This window comes from Balaenoptera physalus (genome assembly GCF_965194825.1).
Source record: "Balaenoptera physalus genome assembly, chromosome: 12".
Classification (NCBI taxonomy): domain Eukaryota; kingdom Metazoa; phylum Chordata; class Mammalia; order Artiodactyla; family Balaenopteridae; genus Balaenoptera; species Balaenoptera physalus.
This window is the reverse complement of record NC_138897.1, coordinates 50,300,485-50,316,825: the sequence shown is the minus strand read 5'-3', so window position 1 is coordinate 50,316,825 and position 16,341 is coordinate 50,300,485. Positions and strand designations below refer to the sequence as shown.

Here is a 16,341-nt window from a genome sequence, read left to right as displayed (position 1 = left end):
ATAACAAATGTTGAGGCGATGTTAAGTAAGATGAATAAATAAACAAATAATGGCTAAGTAAAGATATTTTTAAATTAGTACCCCAAAAGTACTTGGAAAATATTTATCCTTGCTTATAATCAAAGAGGCATAAATTGTAACAACCTGGAGATGATATACTACACCTATAAGAACGCCAAAAATATGTTCAGTGATACTGATGGCTATGTTGTGGTGAAATTGACCCAAGAAAACACTGTTAGTAGCTTTATAAATTATACAATGCTTTTGGGAATGATGTATTCAAGAATCATGAAAAAAATCCATATCATAATTATTCCATTTCTGGAAGTTCATGTATTTATTCAATAGATGTTTATCAAGCACCTATGGTAGGGGCCTAGAATATAAATATCAGCAACATGTATTCCCTTCCTTCAAGAAACTAATATACTAATTGAGGGCGGACTTGAAAAATAAAATAAAATACTACCTCTCAGTTTAACGGCTCTATAAGGTATGGTATGCATGGGGGGAAGAGAAAACTAAGAATAAGTTATCTTAAGGAAACCATTTGAGACAGCAAAAGAAATTCATGAGGATGTTAATGGGTATCTGCAACATTAAACACAAAATCAAGGAGGAAAAAAAAGTCAAAAACCCAAAATATATTGACTTAATGAAACAGTTTAAAGCATTCTGATAAGACAAGATAGAGTGTGGCAATACCTTTAAAAAAGAAAAACCATATTCAATAAAAATATTATCATGTAAAATTGTTTATACAATATAATTATGGCATGTAGAAATATGCAGACATGAGGTAATGAATAAAAATTGATCAGCTCGACTAAAAGATCATTTTAATCAAAAATGGCATTTAAGGTTATATTTTCTTTCCAATAAAAGGTAAACTTTACTCATTTAATAATTCCTGGAAAATTAAAGGGAAAACATTCAGATTGTAAAATTATAGAGATTACGCCTAAGTATTAAGGTAAAAACTCTGCTATATTAAGTTGCAGAATGTTAACAATCTAATGTTTTTATATTTGCACCGTATCTTTCCAGTTCAAAATCTTTCTCAATTATTATCATTATGAACACAATATTCCTGTTAAAGAAGTGGGTGTTGATTGGTGGCTATCTCCATATTTTTCAAGTGACAAAAAGAGAGCTGAGATTATTTCAGTGACGTGTCATTTGCTTGGTTACAAGAGCAGAAACCTCTCTATCTCAAGTCAACAATGATTTCCAATGGGCTCAGTAGCCTCTAATCAGAACATTTTAAAGTAACTTTTTCTTTATCTGCCAAACTTTGAATATAGAACCCTGTGTTTTGTCCACCAGAGATTATTTTATAGCACTATAAAGTCATTCTGGAAGTCGAACTATGACTATGTTTTTATAAAGTAGAGAGATACAAAATTCTGAAAATACATTTGAGCTGGTAGAATTTTTCTCAAGAAGAAAAAAACCTATGAGATTTTGTTTTCAATATATGTGCACACAACATATTTTCATGATCGAAGCGAGTAATTGTTATTACAAGAAAAGAAGCACTCAGAATTATACTATAATCAGATCAACTTTTCAGCATTAACATCTGCTATTATCAGTTGGAATAATACACTAAGTCTTTAAAGGATTATGGGTGAAACCCTTGTAACTAATTGCACTTGTGAATTAACTAACAATGCTTGGGTTGTGCCTTTTTTTCCCTCCAAAGCTATTTGTAGTTGTACCAACAAGCTTGATGGGTAGAATTTGACCTCTTACTCATAACATTGAAAACAAGTATCCCATGCACATTTTAGGCAACTATCTGTAACAATTTATGTTGATCCCATCTTTCAAGCAAATATTGAATAAAATAAAGTTATTACATACTCTAATATTCCCATTAAAATTCTTTAACTGTACAAGTTGAAAAGGAAAGTTATATTCTCTAATAAGTTATTTTTAATCTCTTGAGGAAAGCTACCTCATATGCTTATTAACTTGACTTTGCACAGTATAAATAGAAAAGTGAAATAAGTTCCTTTCCTTAGGAAAAAAAAAAATTATCTATTCTAAGTATTGAGAATATCTAACTTTCTAGAATTTTATCTATCTATACTTTAACAAAGCCAAACTTGTGAGACAGAAACTATAATGCTAATATTTTTCTCATTCTTTTAAAATAATGATTAATAAGAGAAGTAATAAAGGCTCTAACTAATTATATTTCTTATGAATGTTCATTTTGATCTATCTATCCTAATGATCTCAAAACACTTAAACATTTAGTTGTCCCTGATTCCGTCTTTTTCCTTGTTCACTTGCTTACCCACTCCCAAGTCTACATTTTAAGTAATTTGGATCAGGGCCGATTTAAAAATCCCAGCTTGTTCATGGGAACCAACTGATTCAGAATGAATCTTTCCTAATTATTTTGTATTCACATGGGTGTTCACTCTGGCTACTCCCTAAGCTTACAGCCAAGAGGGAAAATTACCTTTCCACACCCAACTAAAAACAAAGTCAAAGAATAATTCCTTTGGTGAGCAGCGTCACTGAATAAGCAGTTTTCACTTGGTGTGTGTGTATTTTTTAATGAAGACCTGTTTGTAGATTAAGTCAACAAAGTAGTTTTCACATAGAAGAATATGCAATTCTGTTGTTGCTTTTTCTTTAGAAATTAAATTCTGAAATTTACAACCTTTATTGCCAAGTTTTTAAAATCCCAAATGACATGTGCTGTATCCTGTATGAAACAGTTTTCTTAAAGAGCAAATTAGAATTCTTTTCTTAGTCTTTTTTTAAGTCTTTCATCTCTACCCTTCCAAAATAACATCTTCTTTTGATATTATCAAATTTTATGCTGTTCTAAATGAGCATGTCTTTGAGTTAGATCCTTTTTAGAAGGTAAATATATTCGTGCCATGGTTTTAAAAACAAAACCAAAAAAAACCCTGACAGTATTAGGGCACAGAACAGTTTCTTACCCTTCTGAATATAAAAGTCCAGGATTAATGACTGTCTGGTTTGACCTGGAAAAGTATCCAAGCCCTCCAGAGACGCCTGGCCCAAGCTTCCTCTATCGGCGATTGCTTTGCTTTAGGAGAACAGCATAGAGTGTGTGCTCATATAAAAGAAAAGAGAAAAATCCCCACGAGCTGAATTGATATTCCAGAGAAAGATGGAGGGGTTTTCACAGAACAATGAGAGCATACTGGTGAGGTTTTAGAGCCTCCAGTTCCTCTCTAAACCCACCTTCAGAAGGACCCCTCCCCACCCCCCCGGCCATCCCCCGCGGCCCACACCTCCACGCCACCCTCCGTTTCGAAGGTGATGAAAATCCACTCACCTCGGGAGTGGTTTCTGCCCTGGTAACTGGCAAAGTGCTTAGCACTTAACACTTTCTTATGTGCCACATAATTTACTTATTATTTTGTTATACTTATCTTCTCCACCCACAAGACTGGAAGCTCCGATAACTCAGGGATTTTTTTGGACTATTTATTTATTTACTCCTGTATCCCAAATGCCTAAAATAGTGCCTAGCAGATGGTAGGAAATGACAACTGTTTGCTGAATGAATAGACATGAAAATAACTACCCTTCCTCAAGCTCTAGCTTTCTAGACTGAATAAATACAGTTCATTATATTAAGCCTACTTTCCAACATGAATAATTTTTTATGATTCTCCTCCAGATTTTCTCCATATTCCTAGAGGCTTACATGTTATGTATCCAAATGAAACTCAGCACTTCAATAAAGTCTGTACAGTCTGAGAGTAGAAGAATAGTCACAATGAAATTCTCCAAGTACTCTTCCATATTTATCATGGAATTGCTACTTGATTTCTGATATTATTCCAAGAACTAGAAACAAATATTTCCTAGAAGAAGAAACAATAAACCTGAGCTCTTTATTCAATGACAAATATACCTGGCCTCTGATAACCATATGATTTTAATGGTAGACTATTTGTTCACTAGTATAATCTCTCCCTGACCTCCTTATCGATTATTTCTACTGTACTATGAAACCCTATGGTTCTATATACAATAAAACCTAGAGTAGTTATCTACCAGCTTCATATACCATTCCATAGTAGTGCCATTTGTGCTTCAAAAGGACATGTGACCCTTTCCTGTGGCCTTTTCTTGTCGCCAAAAAGAAACAGCTAGATTATTCTGGAAGATATACAAGGATCTTATTTGCTACTTGAGTGTAACTATGATCCAGTTGTGTCAAAGAACTGAATATGTCCAAATTTCAGAGCTAATAAGAACTAAGAAAATGCAACCTTGAATCTAGCATGATTTTTACCTTGATGCCACATTAATATCATTATCTATCAAAGTGGCAGGGTGGTAGAGTTTTGATATTTTTGGTCTATTCATGTATTGTAGAGTATGATGCCTTGGCAGCAGGATTTGATGATAAATTTCTGTTTACTTGACTATAGGTACATACTAGTTTTCCCTGTTAAGATTTTACAAGAGATCTTCTCAGAGACAGCAGCTTGAGCCCAACTTCTTTTGCCCCATAGTCAGTTATCTCTCTTCACGCTAGAGCCTGAGAGTCAATAGGGCATCCTGGAATCAACAAGGGCTTTATAGCCGTTTGGAATTTGGCTTGAATACCAGCTGCGTCACTTCAGCAAACATGTATTGAGTATCCATTTTATGCCAATTCTGGTTTGGATGCTGCGTATAAAATAGTTCAAAAAGAACACAAGTTTCCTGTTCTCATGGAGCTTAAATCCTGCAATTTAAATCTCTTTGGTTAAACCTAGTGGTGTTACTCAGAGTTCAACTGAGATAACTTACCAAAATAACTTATGTCAAGTGCTTGCATGATATATGTCACATTCTCGGGAGAATGGTATCCTCATACCTTACATAGTGATGTCTAATGACTGTTCAAAACATTGCCAGTCTAGTGTTCACTCTTTGGGAATGTTATGAAAGGCCATGTTGATAGAATAAAGTATTGATCTCTATGACATCAGCTTCAAAGCTTAGCGGCTTACAGACAGAGGTGGTTTGCCTGAAAAAAAAGAAACCTCATTATTAAATTGTTATTAATGTATTTGTTTAAGCATTTTTTTAACAAGTTAAGTGTCTAGCCACACGTCATCTCCTGGGGGTAACTTTCTTCTGAATCGTTCTTTTGTATAATGTATAGAGCACTTGAAAGAGAGGAAGCCTGGTATTCTCTCAAATTTTAGGGAGAAAATGAGTCAGTTATTTCACTTCTCTGGGTCTGCTTCTTCTAGAAGATGAGAGAGTAGGACTTGATCTAATGACATCAAAGGTCCTTACAGTTGCAAGATTTCCTGGCTCTACTTTAATTGTCCAAAATTTATGCTTTTTATTTTATTTTTTTAACATCTTTATTGGAGTATATTGCTTTACAATGTTGTGTTAGTTTCTGCTGTATAACAAAGTGAATCAGCTATACATATACATATATCCCCATATCCCCTCCCTCTTGCATCTCCCTCGCACACTCCCTATCCCACCCCTCTAGGTGGTCACAAAGCACCAAGCTGATCTCCCTGTGCTTTGCAGCTGCTTCCCACTAGCTATCTATTTTATATTTGGTAGTGTACATATGTCCATGCCACTCTCTCACTTCGTCCCAGCTTACCCTTCCCTCTCCCTGTGTCCTCAAGTCCATTCTCTACGTCTGCGTCTCTATTCCTGTCCTGCCCCTAGGTTCTTCAGAACCTTTTTTTTTTTTTAGATTCTATATATATGTGTTAGCATACGGTATTTGTTTTTCTCTTTCTGACTTACTTCACTCTGTATGACAGACTCGAGGTCCATCCTAGGTGACCTATTTCTTTAAAGTAAACATGGCATTTTGGATATTATATTACTTTCCTCCAACTTAGTCAACCCCTTCTCTTCAGACCCTGCTCTTATGAGTTAACAGTCTAGTATGGAAGCAGACAGATTAACAGGAAATTGCATAGCAGAATGTGATAGGTACAGGCATGCCGCATTTTATTGCACTTCACTATTATACTACGCAGATACTGCATTTTCTACACAGTTGCAGTTTTTGGCAACCCCGAGTCAAACAAGCATATGGGCGTCATTTTTCCAACAGCATTTTCTCACTCCATGTCTCTGTGTCACATTTGGTAATTTTCACAATATTTCAAACTTTTTCATTACTATTATGATATTTGTTACGGTGATCTGTGTTGAGTGATCTTTGATGTTACTATTGTAATTGTTTTGGGGCACCATGAACCACGCCCATATAAGATGATGAACTTAATTGATAAAAGTTGTGTGTGGTTTGACTGCTCCACCAACTGCCGTTTTCTGTTTCTGTCCCTCTCCTTAGGCCTCCCTATTCCCTGAGACACAACAATATTGAAATTAGACGAATTAATAACCCTACAATGGCCCCTAACTCTTCAAGTTAAAGGAAGAGTCTCATGTCTCTCACTTTAAATCAAAAGCTAGAAATAAGCTTGGTGAGGAAGGCATGTCAAATCAAAAGCTGAGACAGGCCAAAAGCTAAGGCTTCTTGCACCAAACAGTTAGCCAAGCTGTGAATGCAAAGGAAAAGTTCTTGAAGGAAATTAAAAGTGCCAGTCCAGTGAACACACAAGTGATAAGAAAGTGAAACAGCCTTGTCGCTAATATGAAGAAAATTTAAGTGGTCTGGCTAGAAGATCGAACCAGTCATAACATTCCCTTAAGGCAAAGCCTGATCCAGGGCAAGGCCCTAGCTCTCCTCAGTTCTATGAAGGCTGAGAAAGGTGAGGAAGCTGCAGGAGAAGAATATGAAGCTAACAGAAGTTGGTTCTTGAAGTTTAAGGAAAGAAACCTTCTCCATAACATCAAAGTACAAGGTGAAGAAGCAAGTGCTGATGTAGAACCTGCAGCAAGTTATCCAGAAGATCTAGCTAAGATAATGAATGAAGGTGGCTACATTAAACAACAGATTTTTAATGTAGATGAAACAGCCTTACATTGGAAGAAGATGCCATTTAGGACTTTCAAAGCTAGAGAGGAGATGTCAATGCCTGGCTTCCAAGCTTCAAAGGACAGGATGACTGTCTTGTTAGGAGCTAAAGCAGTTGGTGACTTGAAGTTGAAGCCAATGCTCATTTACCATTCTGAAAATCTTAGGGCCTTTAAAAATTATGCTAAATTCTCTGCCTGTGCTCTATAATGCAACAACAAAGCCTGAATGACAGCACATCTGTTTACAACACTTTACTGAATATAAGCCCACTGTTGAGAACTACTGCTCAGAAAAAAGGATTCCTTTCAACATATTACTGCTCATTGACGATGCACCTGATCACTTAAGAGCTCAGACGGAGATGTGACATGAGATTAATGTTGTTCTCATGCCTACTAAAACAACATTCATTCAACAGCCCATGGATAAAGGAGCAATTTCGACTTTCAAGTCTTATTATTGAAGAAATACATTTCATAAGGCTGCCATAGATAGTGGTTCCTCTAAAGGATCTGGACAAAGTCAATGGAAAACATTCTGAAAAGGATTCATTATTCTAGATGTCATTAAGAACATTCATGATTCATGGGAAGAGGTCAAAATATCAGCATTAACAGGAGATTGGAAGAAGTTGATTCCAACTCTCATGAATGGCTTTGAGAGGTTCAAGACTTCACTTCAGGAAGTAACTGCAGATGTGGTGAGAATTAGAAGTGGAGCCTGAAGGTGTGGCTGAATTGCTTTAATCTCATGACAAAACTTTAATGGATGAAAAGTTGCTTTTTATGGATGAGCAAAGAAATTGGTACCCTGAAATGGAATCTACTCCTTGTGAAGATGCTGTGAAGATTGCTGAAATGCCAACAAAGGATTTAGAATATTCCATAAACTTAGTTGTTAAAGCAGTGGCAGGGTTTGAGAAGATTGACTGCAATTTTGAAAGAAGTTCTACTGTAGGCAAAATGCCTTCAAATAGCATTGCATGCTACAGAGAAATCGTTCGTGAAAGGAAGAGTCAGTCGATGAGGCAAACTTCATTTGTTCTCTTATTTTAAGAAATTGCCACGGCCACCCCAACCTTCAGCAACTACCACCCTGAGCAATCACCCTGAGCATCAACACTGAGGCAAGACCCTCCACCAGAAAAAAGATTTTGACTCAGTGAAGGCTCAGATGACAGTTAGTAAATTTTAGTATTTTTTCATTAAGGTAGGTACATTGCTTTTTCAGACATAATGCTATTGCACACTTAATAGACTACAGTATCACTACAGTGATAACTCTTTTATGCACCAAGAAACCAAAAAATTCCTTGAAGTGCTTTATTGTATATGCTTTATTGCGGTAGTCTGTAACCGAACCCTGAGATACACCTGTATTATAATAGAAATGATATTAGAACACACTAGTTCTTCCTAGGGAGTCAAGGAAGGTTGCAAAGACGAGAAGCCATTTGAGATGCATTTTAAAAACTAAGAAATAATTTGTCAGACTGAGAAATGAGGCGAGGGCTGGGGGAAAGACATCCCAACAGGATGAAACTACATGAGCACTGTCATAGAGGAATGAAAGGGTTTAGCATTTGGAGAAAGGATATGTAGTTCAGTGGAGAACATGCTGGAAGCTGGAAGTGATGAGGGAAGAGAGGAAGATTTGGGTCAGATATGAAGACTTGAGATACCAAGTAAAGAATAATACTCTTCTAGCCAGTGACCTGCCCTGCTCACTGGTTTATAGAAATGCAACCTCGTGGAAGCACACTTACAGGGGCTGTCTAGGCAGCTCACTGGGTATTATACTAATGATTAAGATCCCCAGTTGTCACTCTCAACTCATTTTCCTCAGGATGGGACTGCGGACAACCCAGAAGAATTTTGGTGCAGTTTCCAGCACTAGCTCTGTTACATCGGGACCCTATGACGGTTTGCATAAAGAGCTGTCTTTCTCAGACAACGTATGTATTCTTCCTTATAGGAGATGTATGTGTTGGTATTTATTGACCTACAGAAGCTATTTGAACCCCATTCAACTAATTTACCCCTTTAAATGACTGATCTAACAGGCTAAAGGACCTGAATACCCGTACGGAATGTACCTTTGCTCCACCTGTTTTGTTGGTTCTTGTTTCCAGCTGTTATGAGAGGACCTCCTTTCCCTACAAAATCTATCCTGTGCCCCAGCTATGTCTAGAACACCCAGAGTTCCCAAGATGTCTCATGCATGTTCATGAACTTGTCCACCCGAATATTCCATGACATCTACCATTTTCTTCCTCTCCTCGCTGGCCCCTTCCAGTGACATTTGCTCCAGGGGGCTACAGCACTCAGAGATAAGCCACTTTTACATTATTATCATCACCTTCTGTGATACATCATAGTCTCCTCCTGGAATCCTCAAAATGTAGAAGCTACAATGGGTTCTGCAAAGAAGAGTTATTAGACTTTTCTTTCCTATTGGGAGCCATGTTTTAGTGTTGCCAGTAATTAGTGTTTATAGGTTTTACTGAAGATATCATTTCAGTTTTACATTCAAACCCTCCTTTTCCAATGGAATCAGGTACGCACTGAGGTCAAGAGACAGATTGATACATGAACAACATGGTGTATTCATGATTGTTTCTACTTCTCACACAACCGATGATTTGTTTCCTAGACCAAACTTGTCTTCCTGTCTCTCTTCACAGGTGAGAGTCTCTCCCAGGTAGCTCATCAGTCCCTCATGCATGCCTAAATTTCTGATGAGCCCATCCACACATAATGAACCCAGAGGCACACAACTGGGTGGCAGGAAGGGAGCTTTCCTTGTACTTCAGTTCATATCTCCCACATGTCAGCAGCCCTTGCCTTTGAGGAAGGGTCACAGAAGGGGAGAACACATTTAATGTAGTTATATATTTATTCATTGAAATTACCAAATTCTAAAGGAGCTTTCTATGAAAAAATGCTTTAAAAGCTCTAAAATGAAAAAAAACATATCATTTTATTTATCTCCCTTTAGCATCCTTTGAAACGTTTAAAAAATAACCAAGTGGAGTCATTTACAAAAGATACAGTGATAATCAACATGAGGTCAGGAGGAGAGACAGAGACTTCATGTACTGGAAGCAGACAAGCATAGCATGGCCCAGGAGCAAAGCCTTGTCCTGGGAGAGTGAAGCACACTTGAGAACAGGACAGTATGTGTCACTCAGAGTTCTTCCTGCCCTGCCCATGCCTGAGATTTAGGGAGACAGCGGTACAGAAACTTTCACCTTTGAAAGATGCTACAACGCATTATTAATTTGATGTCCTTCCATAATAAAAGAGGGCGACATTCTCTTTTCCTCTCCCCAGACCATTGCATCATGGGATCCAATTCTTTTCAGTGGGAGAGGAGGCACTGTCTGGGCAAGGGCAGTGGTGCACTTGGCATCACTAGATCTGCTCATGAACACTTTGATGAAATCCTCCAAGAAATCTCGGAAATGCTTGGGGGTTTGGAGGGTGGTCTATTTGCGATCGAAGGGCATGTATTAGCAGATAGGGGCCCTGTCTGACAAAAGATCAATTACAATGAAAAGAACCAGAACTACTTATCCACCCCTTTTCCCCACAGTCTGTTCTTTATTGCCTCTCTACCATTCGTTTATCAGTTTTAGTATAACTATAACCTTTGGCATGTTTCTTGGGTGGTTCACTATCTCCTCGGAAAAGTCCCTGAACAGATTGTACTGTAAAGCACATCATTGCCATTTGTGCTTCTTCAATTCACTACGAACGTTACAACTGGACAAAGTTCCTCATCAGCTACAGAAACCCAATTTTGGACTTTATGAATGCAGCAACAGCTTTTTGTTCTTATATACTGCCTCCGGTCCAAGTTCGTTCAATTAGCTCTTAATTGGCTTACAAGCAGTGCCTAAAACACACCATCTTGAGTCATAAGGATTCTAGCCTGTCAGGATTGTTAACTCGACTGACTCCAACCTTTCTGTATCTCTTCCCTCAACTCCTTTCACCACTTCACCCCTCCCACATCTATCCCTCTGTCATTTCCCAGAAAGTGTGCAAGAGTGCTAGCCCCCTCAGAACCACATCTCACGCCATGCAAGCGTTAGCTTACATAAACGTTTTTTTTCTCCCTTCTCTCAACCTGCCTCCTTTCAAGAACCGAACATGTTTAATCTCAGCAGAGCCTCTCCACCCCTCCTACAGCCCAACCCAGAGTCTGAGCACAGGTTTTTGCATGCTCTGGGTTTCTCCTCCTCCACCCAGCTATACCTCTCCACCCACTGCCTCTGTCCCCCGCCCAGTCTACGCCTGGATGCGATCCCTGCTCTCCCAAGCTACTTACACCAGTATCTTCACCACTCCCCATCCCAAGAGCCAATTTTACTGCTCATTTGTTCACTAGATGGGGAAAAAAAACTTAGCACCCAAGTAAATTTCAGCAGTTGAGGAGGAATTCAGATGCTCTAGACAGCCACTTTCAATCCTTCAAGCATACCCCATCACAAAAAATATTTTATATACTGATCCAGTACATACACATATATACTGAAGAATATATAAATTAATACAATACACCAGAGGAAATAACAGTGTATACCAAGTCTATCATCATGCACAGAATTAACTTACATCAATTCAATCACACATTTTTAAAAAACTGGAAACTTACATGGCGGGTGTGTACTCTTTATTATATTCTGTACATATCTGTGTTATAATGATGATAACTGACACTTATTCAGTACTTACTCTGTGCTTGGCATGTATATTAAATCACGAAATTCTTCTAACACTATGAGGTAGACACTGGTGTTAGCCCTACTTTACCAATAAGGAAACTGAGACACAGGGAAGTGAACTAACTTTCCCAGGGTCACAGGGATTGGAAAGGATCAGACTAAGATTTGAAACCAGGATGCCATACCCTGGGACAAGTGCCCTGCCCTCCTACATTAGACATGTGTAACTTTAAGTCACTACGTAGGGTTATGTTCACAAAACAAAGTGTATTGTTGTTGATGGATAATTTAAAGGTTTTTATAGGTTAACATCAATGTGATTCTGGTTCCATCCACTTACTTTACAATAATCTTACTCCCTGCAGGGTGAAGTTCATAATGCAATAAATTGATGTTAATAAATAATATGATGTTTCTAGTTAAATATAAAGCACTTTTAATAAATTCCATTTCTAGATCTCGGGACTGATTGATATTATGAATAGAATGCAAAAGACTTTAAACAGTAATTTACTAGTGCATCTTTCTATTATTCTTTTAAACAAAAAGGGGAAAACATTTACGTTAATGCCATCATTCTCAATTGAAAAGCAAATTTAAAAACCCACCTTTACAAAACCATAACTATGTGCTAGTGTCCAGGCAATCTTAAAATTATAAGCCTTGGAAAACTTAACAAAGACCAACTTCTTTCACTTAACAGAAAAAAACCAATAACAAAGTTTTATTGTTATTTTATCAATAACAATTTTTATCAATTATTAGCTAAAATTTTCATTCTTTTTATAATTGTGAAGATAATATAACTCTTTTGGTTCCTTTAATTCTAGGAATGCCTGAGTAGTATCTTTATCCATCATCCTGATTGTCATGATAGGTTGTAACAATTTCAATCTTATATCTCAGTGGTATTTTTTTCTGTCTTAATAAAAATGGCTAAATTTATGAAAACTTACATTGAGAGTCTACGCCAGTGCAGAAAGAAAAGCACTAAAGGCGTCAAAGACATGAGCTGACCTTGGACAAGTCTGTTTTGCCATCTCAGGCCCTCACGTGTCTTTTGTGAACTGAAGGGGTAGACCAGGCAATAATCATGGTTGTTTGCAAAAATTTGATTATTCCAAAAATATATTGAGTTCATATTGTATGCTAAGCACTCGGGTATAGAAAAGTAATAATTTATAATCACATAAGATAGAAAAGTTTACCACACAAAAAATCATCAGAGAATTATGCATTATGATGAGAATTAACCTTGCAGCTTCACCTAATGCAACTCCAAAGTTCCCTTTCTCTTAAATTTACAACAAAATGTAATTATAAAAATATTTATTTCCTAGAATCACAAACTGTTAAAACTAGAAGGAGCCTCGTTTCGTTTAATGTAACATAACATTTCCACTTCGTGGAAAAGAACTCTGCCACCCAGAAATATGTCAACCTTGCTCAAGGAATGACTTACTTAAAAATGAGCGGTAGAGAGCTTCCCTGGTGGCACAGTGGTTGAGAATCTTCCTGCCAATGCAGGGGACACGGGTTCGAGCCCTGGTCTGGGAAGATCCCACATGCCACGGAGCAACTAGGCCCGTGAGCCACAATTACTGAGCCTGCGCGTCTGGAGCCTGTGCTCCGCAACAAGAGAGGCCGCGATAGTGAGGGGCCCGCGCACCGCGATGAAGAGTGGCCCCCGCTTGCCGCAACTGGAGAAAGCCCTCGCACAGAAACGAAGACCCAACACAGCCAAAAATAAATAATAAATAAATTAAAAAAAAAAAAAGTTGTGCTCTAAGATTAAAAAAAAAAAAAAATGAGTGGTAGGAGTGCTTAAAAAATAACCACAATTTTCCTCGAATATTGCCAAGGAAAACTCATGTTTAATATCATAAAATTTTAAATAGGACTTTTAAAATTCGGTTTGTCTTCTGTATGTTTCCATGCCTTTGAAGTATTTGAAATACTTTGTCTTCAAAACTAAGTTCTATGTGAGTAATTTAAGTTGGTACCGAGAATAACGAGTATGTCTGTGAAATGATACTAATTGGTCACACCCACCAGAAAAAAAAGTTTAACAGGTTCTTGCTGAGAACATAAATTTATTAGACTTATTAATTTAGCAAAATAATATTAATACAAAGCACCTGTGGCAGGTGGTAAGCTAAAAGACAGTAGTGGACATGGGATAATGGTCAAATCCACAAGTGTGATTCCAGTTCAACATGTGCATCTACACGGGCTGAGTGTGAGATCACATTTACGGTTATGGTCAGAGCTGGGAGGTATCTCTGAAGGGACAAATATGGAGTTAGGCAGTAAAAGAAAGTCCATTCAGGTTCTAGTAGTGTCTCTAATTTCAAAATTATTTTGAAATCAAAGTACTATTTAAATCAAACATTCACCCCAACTTAGAGAATTCGATGACCATACATCACCACTTTGTCCTGATACTACTTTCAGGTGGGGGTCTGGGAAACTCTAGTGTGTATCAACCTCACAATTTATCAACTGTCAAAATTCAGGAAGGTCATTACCTGGCTAGATTCTGCAAATACCGTCTTGATGTATTAATAGCCCCTAGTAAGCAACAAGCTCTTAATTCAGTATCTATGCAGTTAAGTTGAAAAGATGGATAAACTGTCACAATCTACTCATTTGTTCATTGCTATCAAGTATTGGCTGGTTCTAGACATAACCCAGACTACTGAAGCATCCACTTATCTTTCAGCAAGTTTTGATAATCTTTAATTTTAAGTGCCACAACATCCTGAAATTCAAAGACAATTAAATAAACTAAAACAAAAAACAAAAAAAATCTTGTATACAGCTATTCATAGAAGCATTATTCATAATAGTCAAAAAAGTTGAAACAACCCACTGTTCATCAACTGATGAATAGATAAACACAATGTGGTATACCATATAATGGAATATTATTCAGCAATAAAAAGGAATGATGGATGTTAATTAAACTTATTGTGGTGATCACTTCTTGATATATACAAATATTGAATCATGTTGTACACCTGAAACCAACATAATATTATATGTCAATTATATCTCAATAAAAAATAGATAAATAATGAAGCATAAATAAATAAAACAAAATAAAACACAAAGACAGTTAAATAAACTATATATAAGATCCCTAAAAAGAAAGATGTCTTAAAAGATGGTGAACGATTCATTTCATAATGCGTGCAAAAGTAGTGAATGTTTCATTTAAAATACACTTTAAATTTAAGAGTTAAGGAGGTTTTCAAGTACTTTCATTAACTTTGAAAGTCTTTTGGTCTGCTACCTCTATTGCAGTAAAATGCATATGGCAGATAATCACACTACCAGAATTTATTTTATATTCAGTTTTTATTTTCAGTGCTTATATTCTATTACTAACTGTAAATATAAAACAATATATTTTTTTCCTCTTGGCTGCATTGGGTCTTCGTTGCTGCACATGGGCTTTCTCTGGTTGTGGTGAGCGGGGCTACTCTTCCTTGCAGTGCACGGCCTTCTCATTGCTGTGGCTTCTCTTGTTGCGGAGCACGGGCTCTAGGCACACGGGCTAAGTAGTTGTGGCTTGCGGGCTCAGTAGTTGTGGTGCGTGGGCTTAGTTGCTCCTCGGCATGTGGGATCTTCCTGGACCAGGGCTTGAACCCATGTCCCCTGCGTTGGCAGGAGGATTCTTAACCACTGCACCACCAGGGAAGTCCTAAAGCAATATTACTAGTGATTATTTCAATAAATTTATTAATTTTTGAACTTTGGAAAGTTTAAAACTATTTAACATTTTTGCATCAAACATGTGGTTTAAGAGGGTAATTCAAGTATCAGGTCAAAGAGCAACTTCGAGGAAATCTAAGCATCTTTCCAGTTTTGCAATAAAGAAAAAATTTTTGCTGCATCCATTTTTTCCTGCATTCATACTTGAAGACCATATTATTTATCAGGGTCAATAACATTTTATTTGAAACATTAACAACTTTATGTAAATTAATGAGAAAAGTAAATTCATTGCAAAAAAGTAATTTATCAGTATATCTTCCTAAATGGTTAATCTCCCCAGTATTTGTCAGGGTTTTATGCAGTATTCTGTTCTAGATACAACATTGAGTACCTGGTTGTAGGCATTCAATAAATACTAGTGGAATAAATGAAAGAATACTATTAAATTCTCAAAGACTCTTGGAAAATTCCTTGCAGGTGAAAAAAAGAATATTAAGGAATTACTCATTATTTGTTTTAAAATAAACATGGCTTAGGCTCATTCATGTTAACAGTTTAGGGGTCAGTGGTTCTTAGCGGTTTCTGTTTTTAAGGTATACAGCTCTCCTTTTAAATATTTATATAGTTTGCATTTATATAAAAGCTTTTTACTGGATAGTAATACCATTAATTAATATCTGTCAAGAAAATACTCAATTACTATAGTTACAGTTAATTAATTTTATTTGTATTTTATTAATTTTACAAATAGGATAATTTTCATAAATATGTGAACTATTTGATAAATATTTGAAAATTCAAACTAATTTTTGGAATTATCACTGTTTAAATAATAAACGGATAATATATAAATTTGGGTCTATCTATTTAGTCTACAGACGATGATGGGAAACTGTAAGATATCAGAGGATCCTGGCAATAATTTCAGCCT

General features: G+C 36.7%; 1 protein-coding gene across 12 annotated transcripts in view; it reads left to right on the top strand.

The window, feature by feature from the left end:
• LOC309639137 (desmoglein-1-like) overlaps positions 1–16,341 on the top strand; it is an 888,370-nt gene that overhangs the window by 790,354 nt on the left and 81,675 nt on the right. For 8 of the 12 annotated variants that reach the window (XM_082415988.1, XM_082415992.1, XM_082415995.1 and 5 more), the window contains 2 exons: positions 8,807–8,915; positions 9,518–9,644. In XM_082415988.1, the coding sequence (XP_082272114.1) occupies positions 8,807–8,915; positions 9,518–9,644 (236 nt within the window). Of the gene's footprint in view, positions 1–6,331; positions 8,141–8,806; positions 8,916–9,517; positions 9,645–16,341 lie in introns of all 12 variants that reach the window. The other 4 variants (XM_082415996.1, XM_082415997.1, XM_082415994.1 and 1 more) reach the window with 3 other exon arrangements.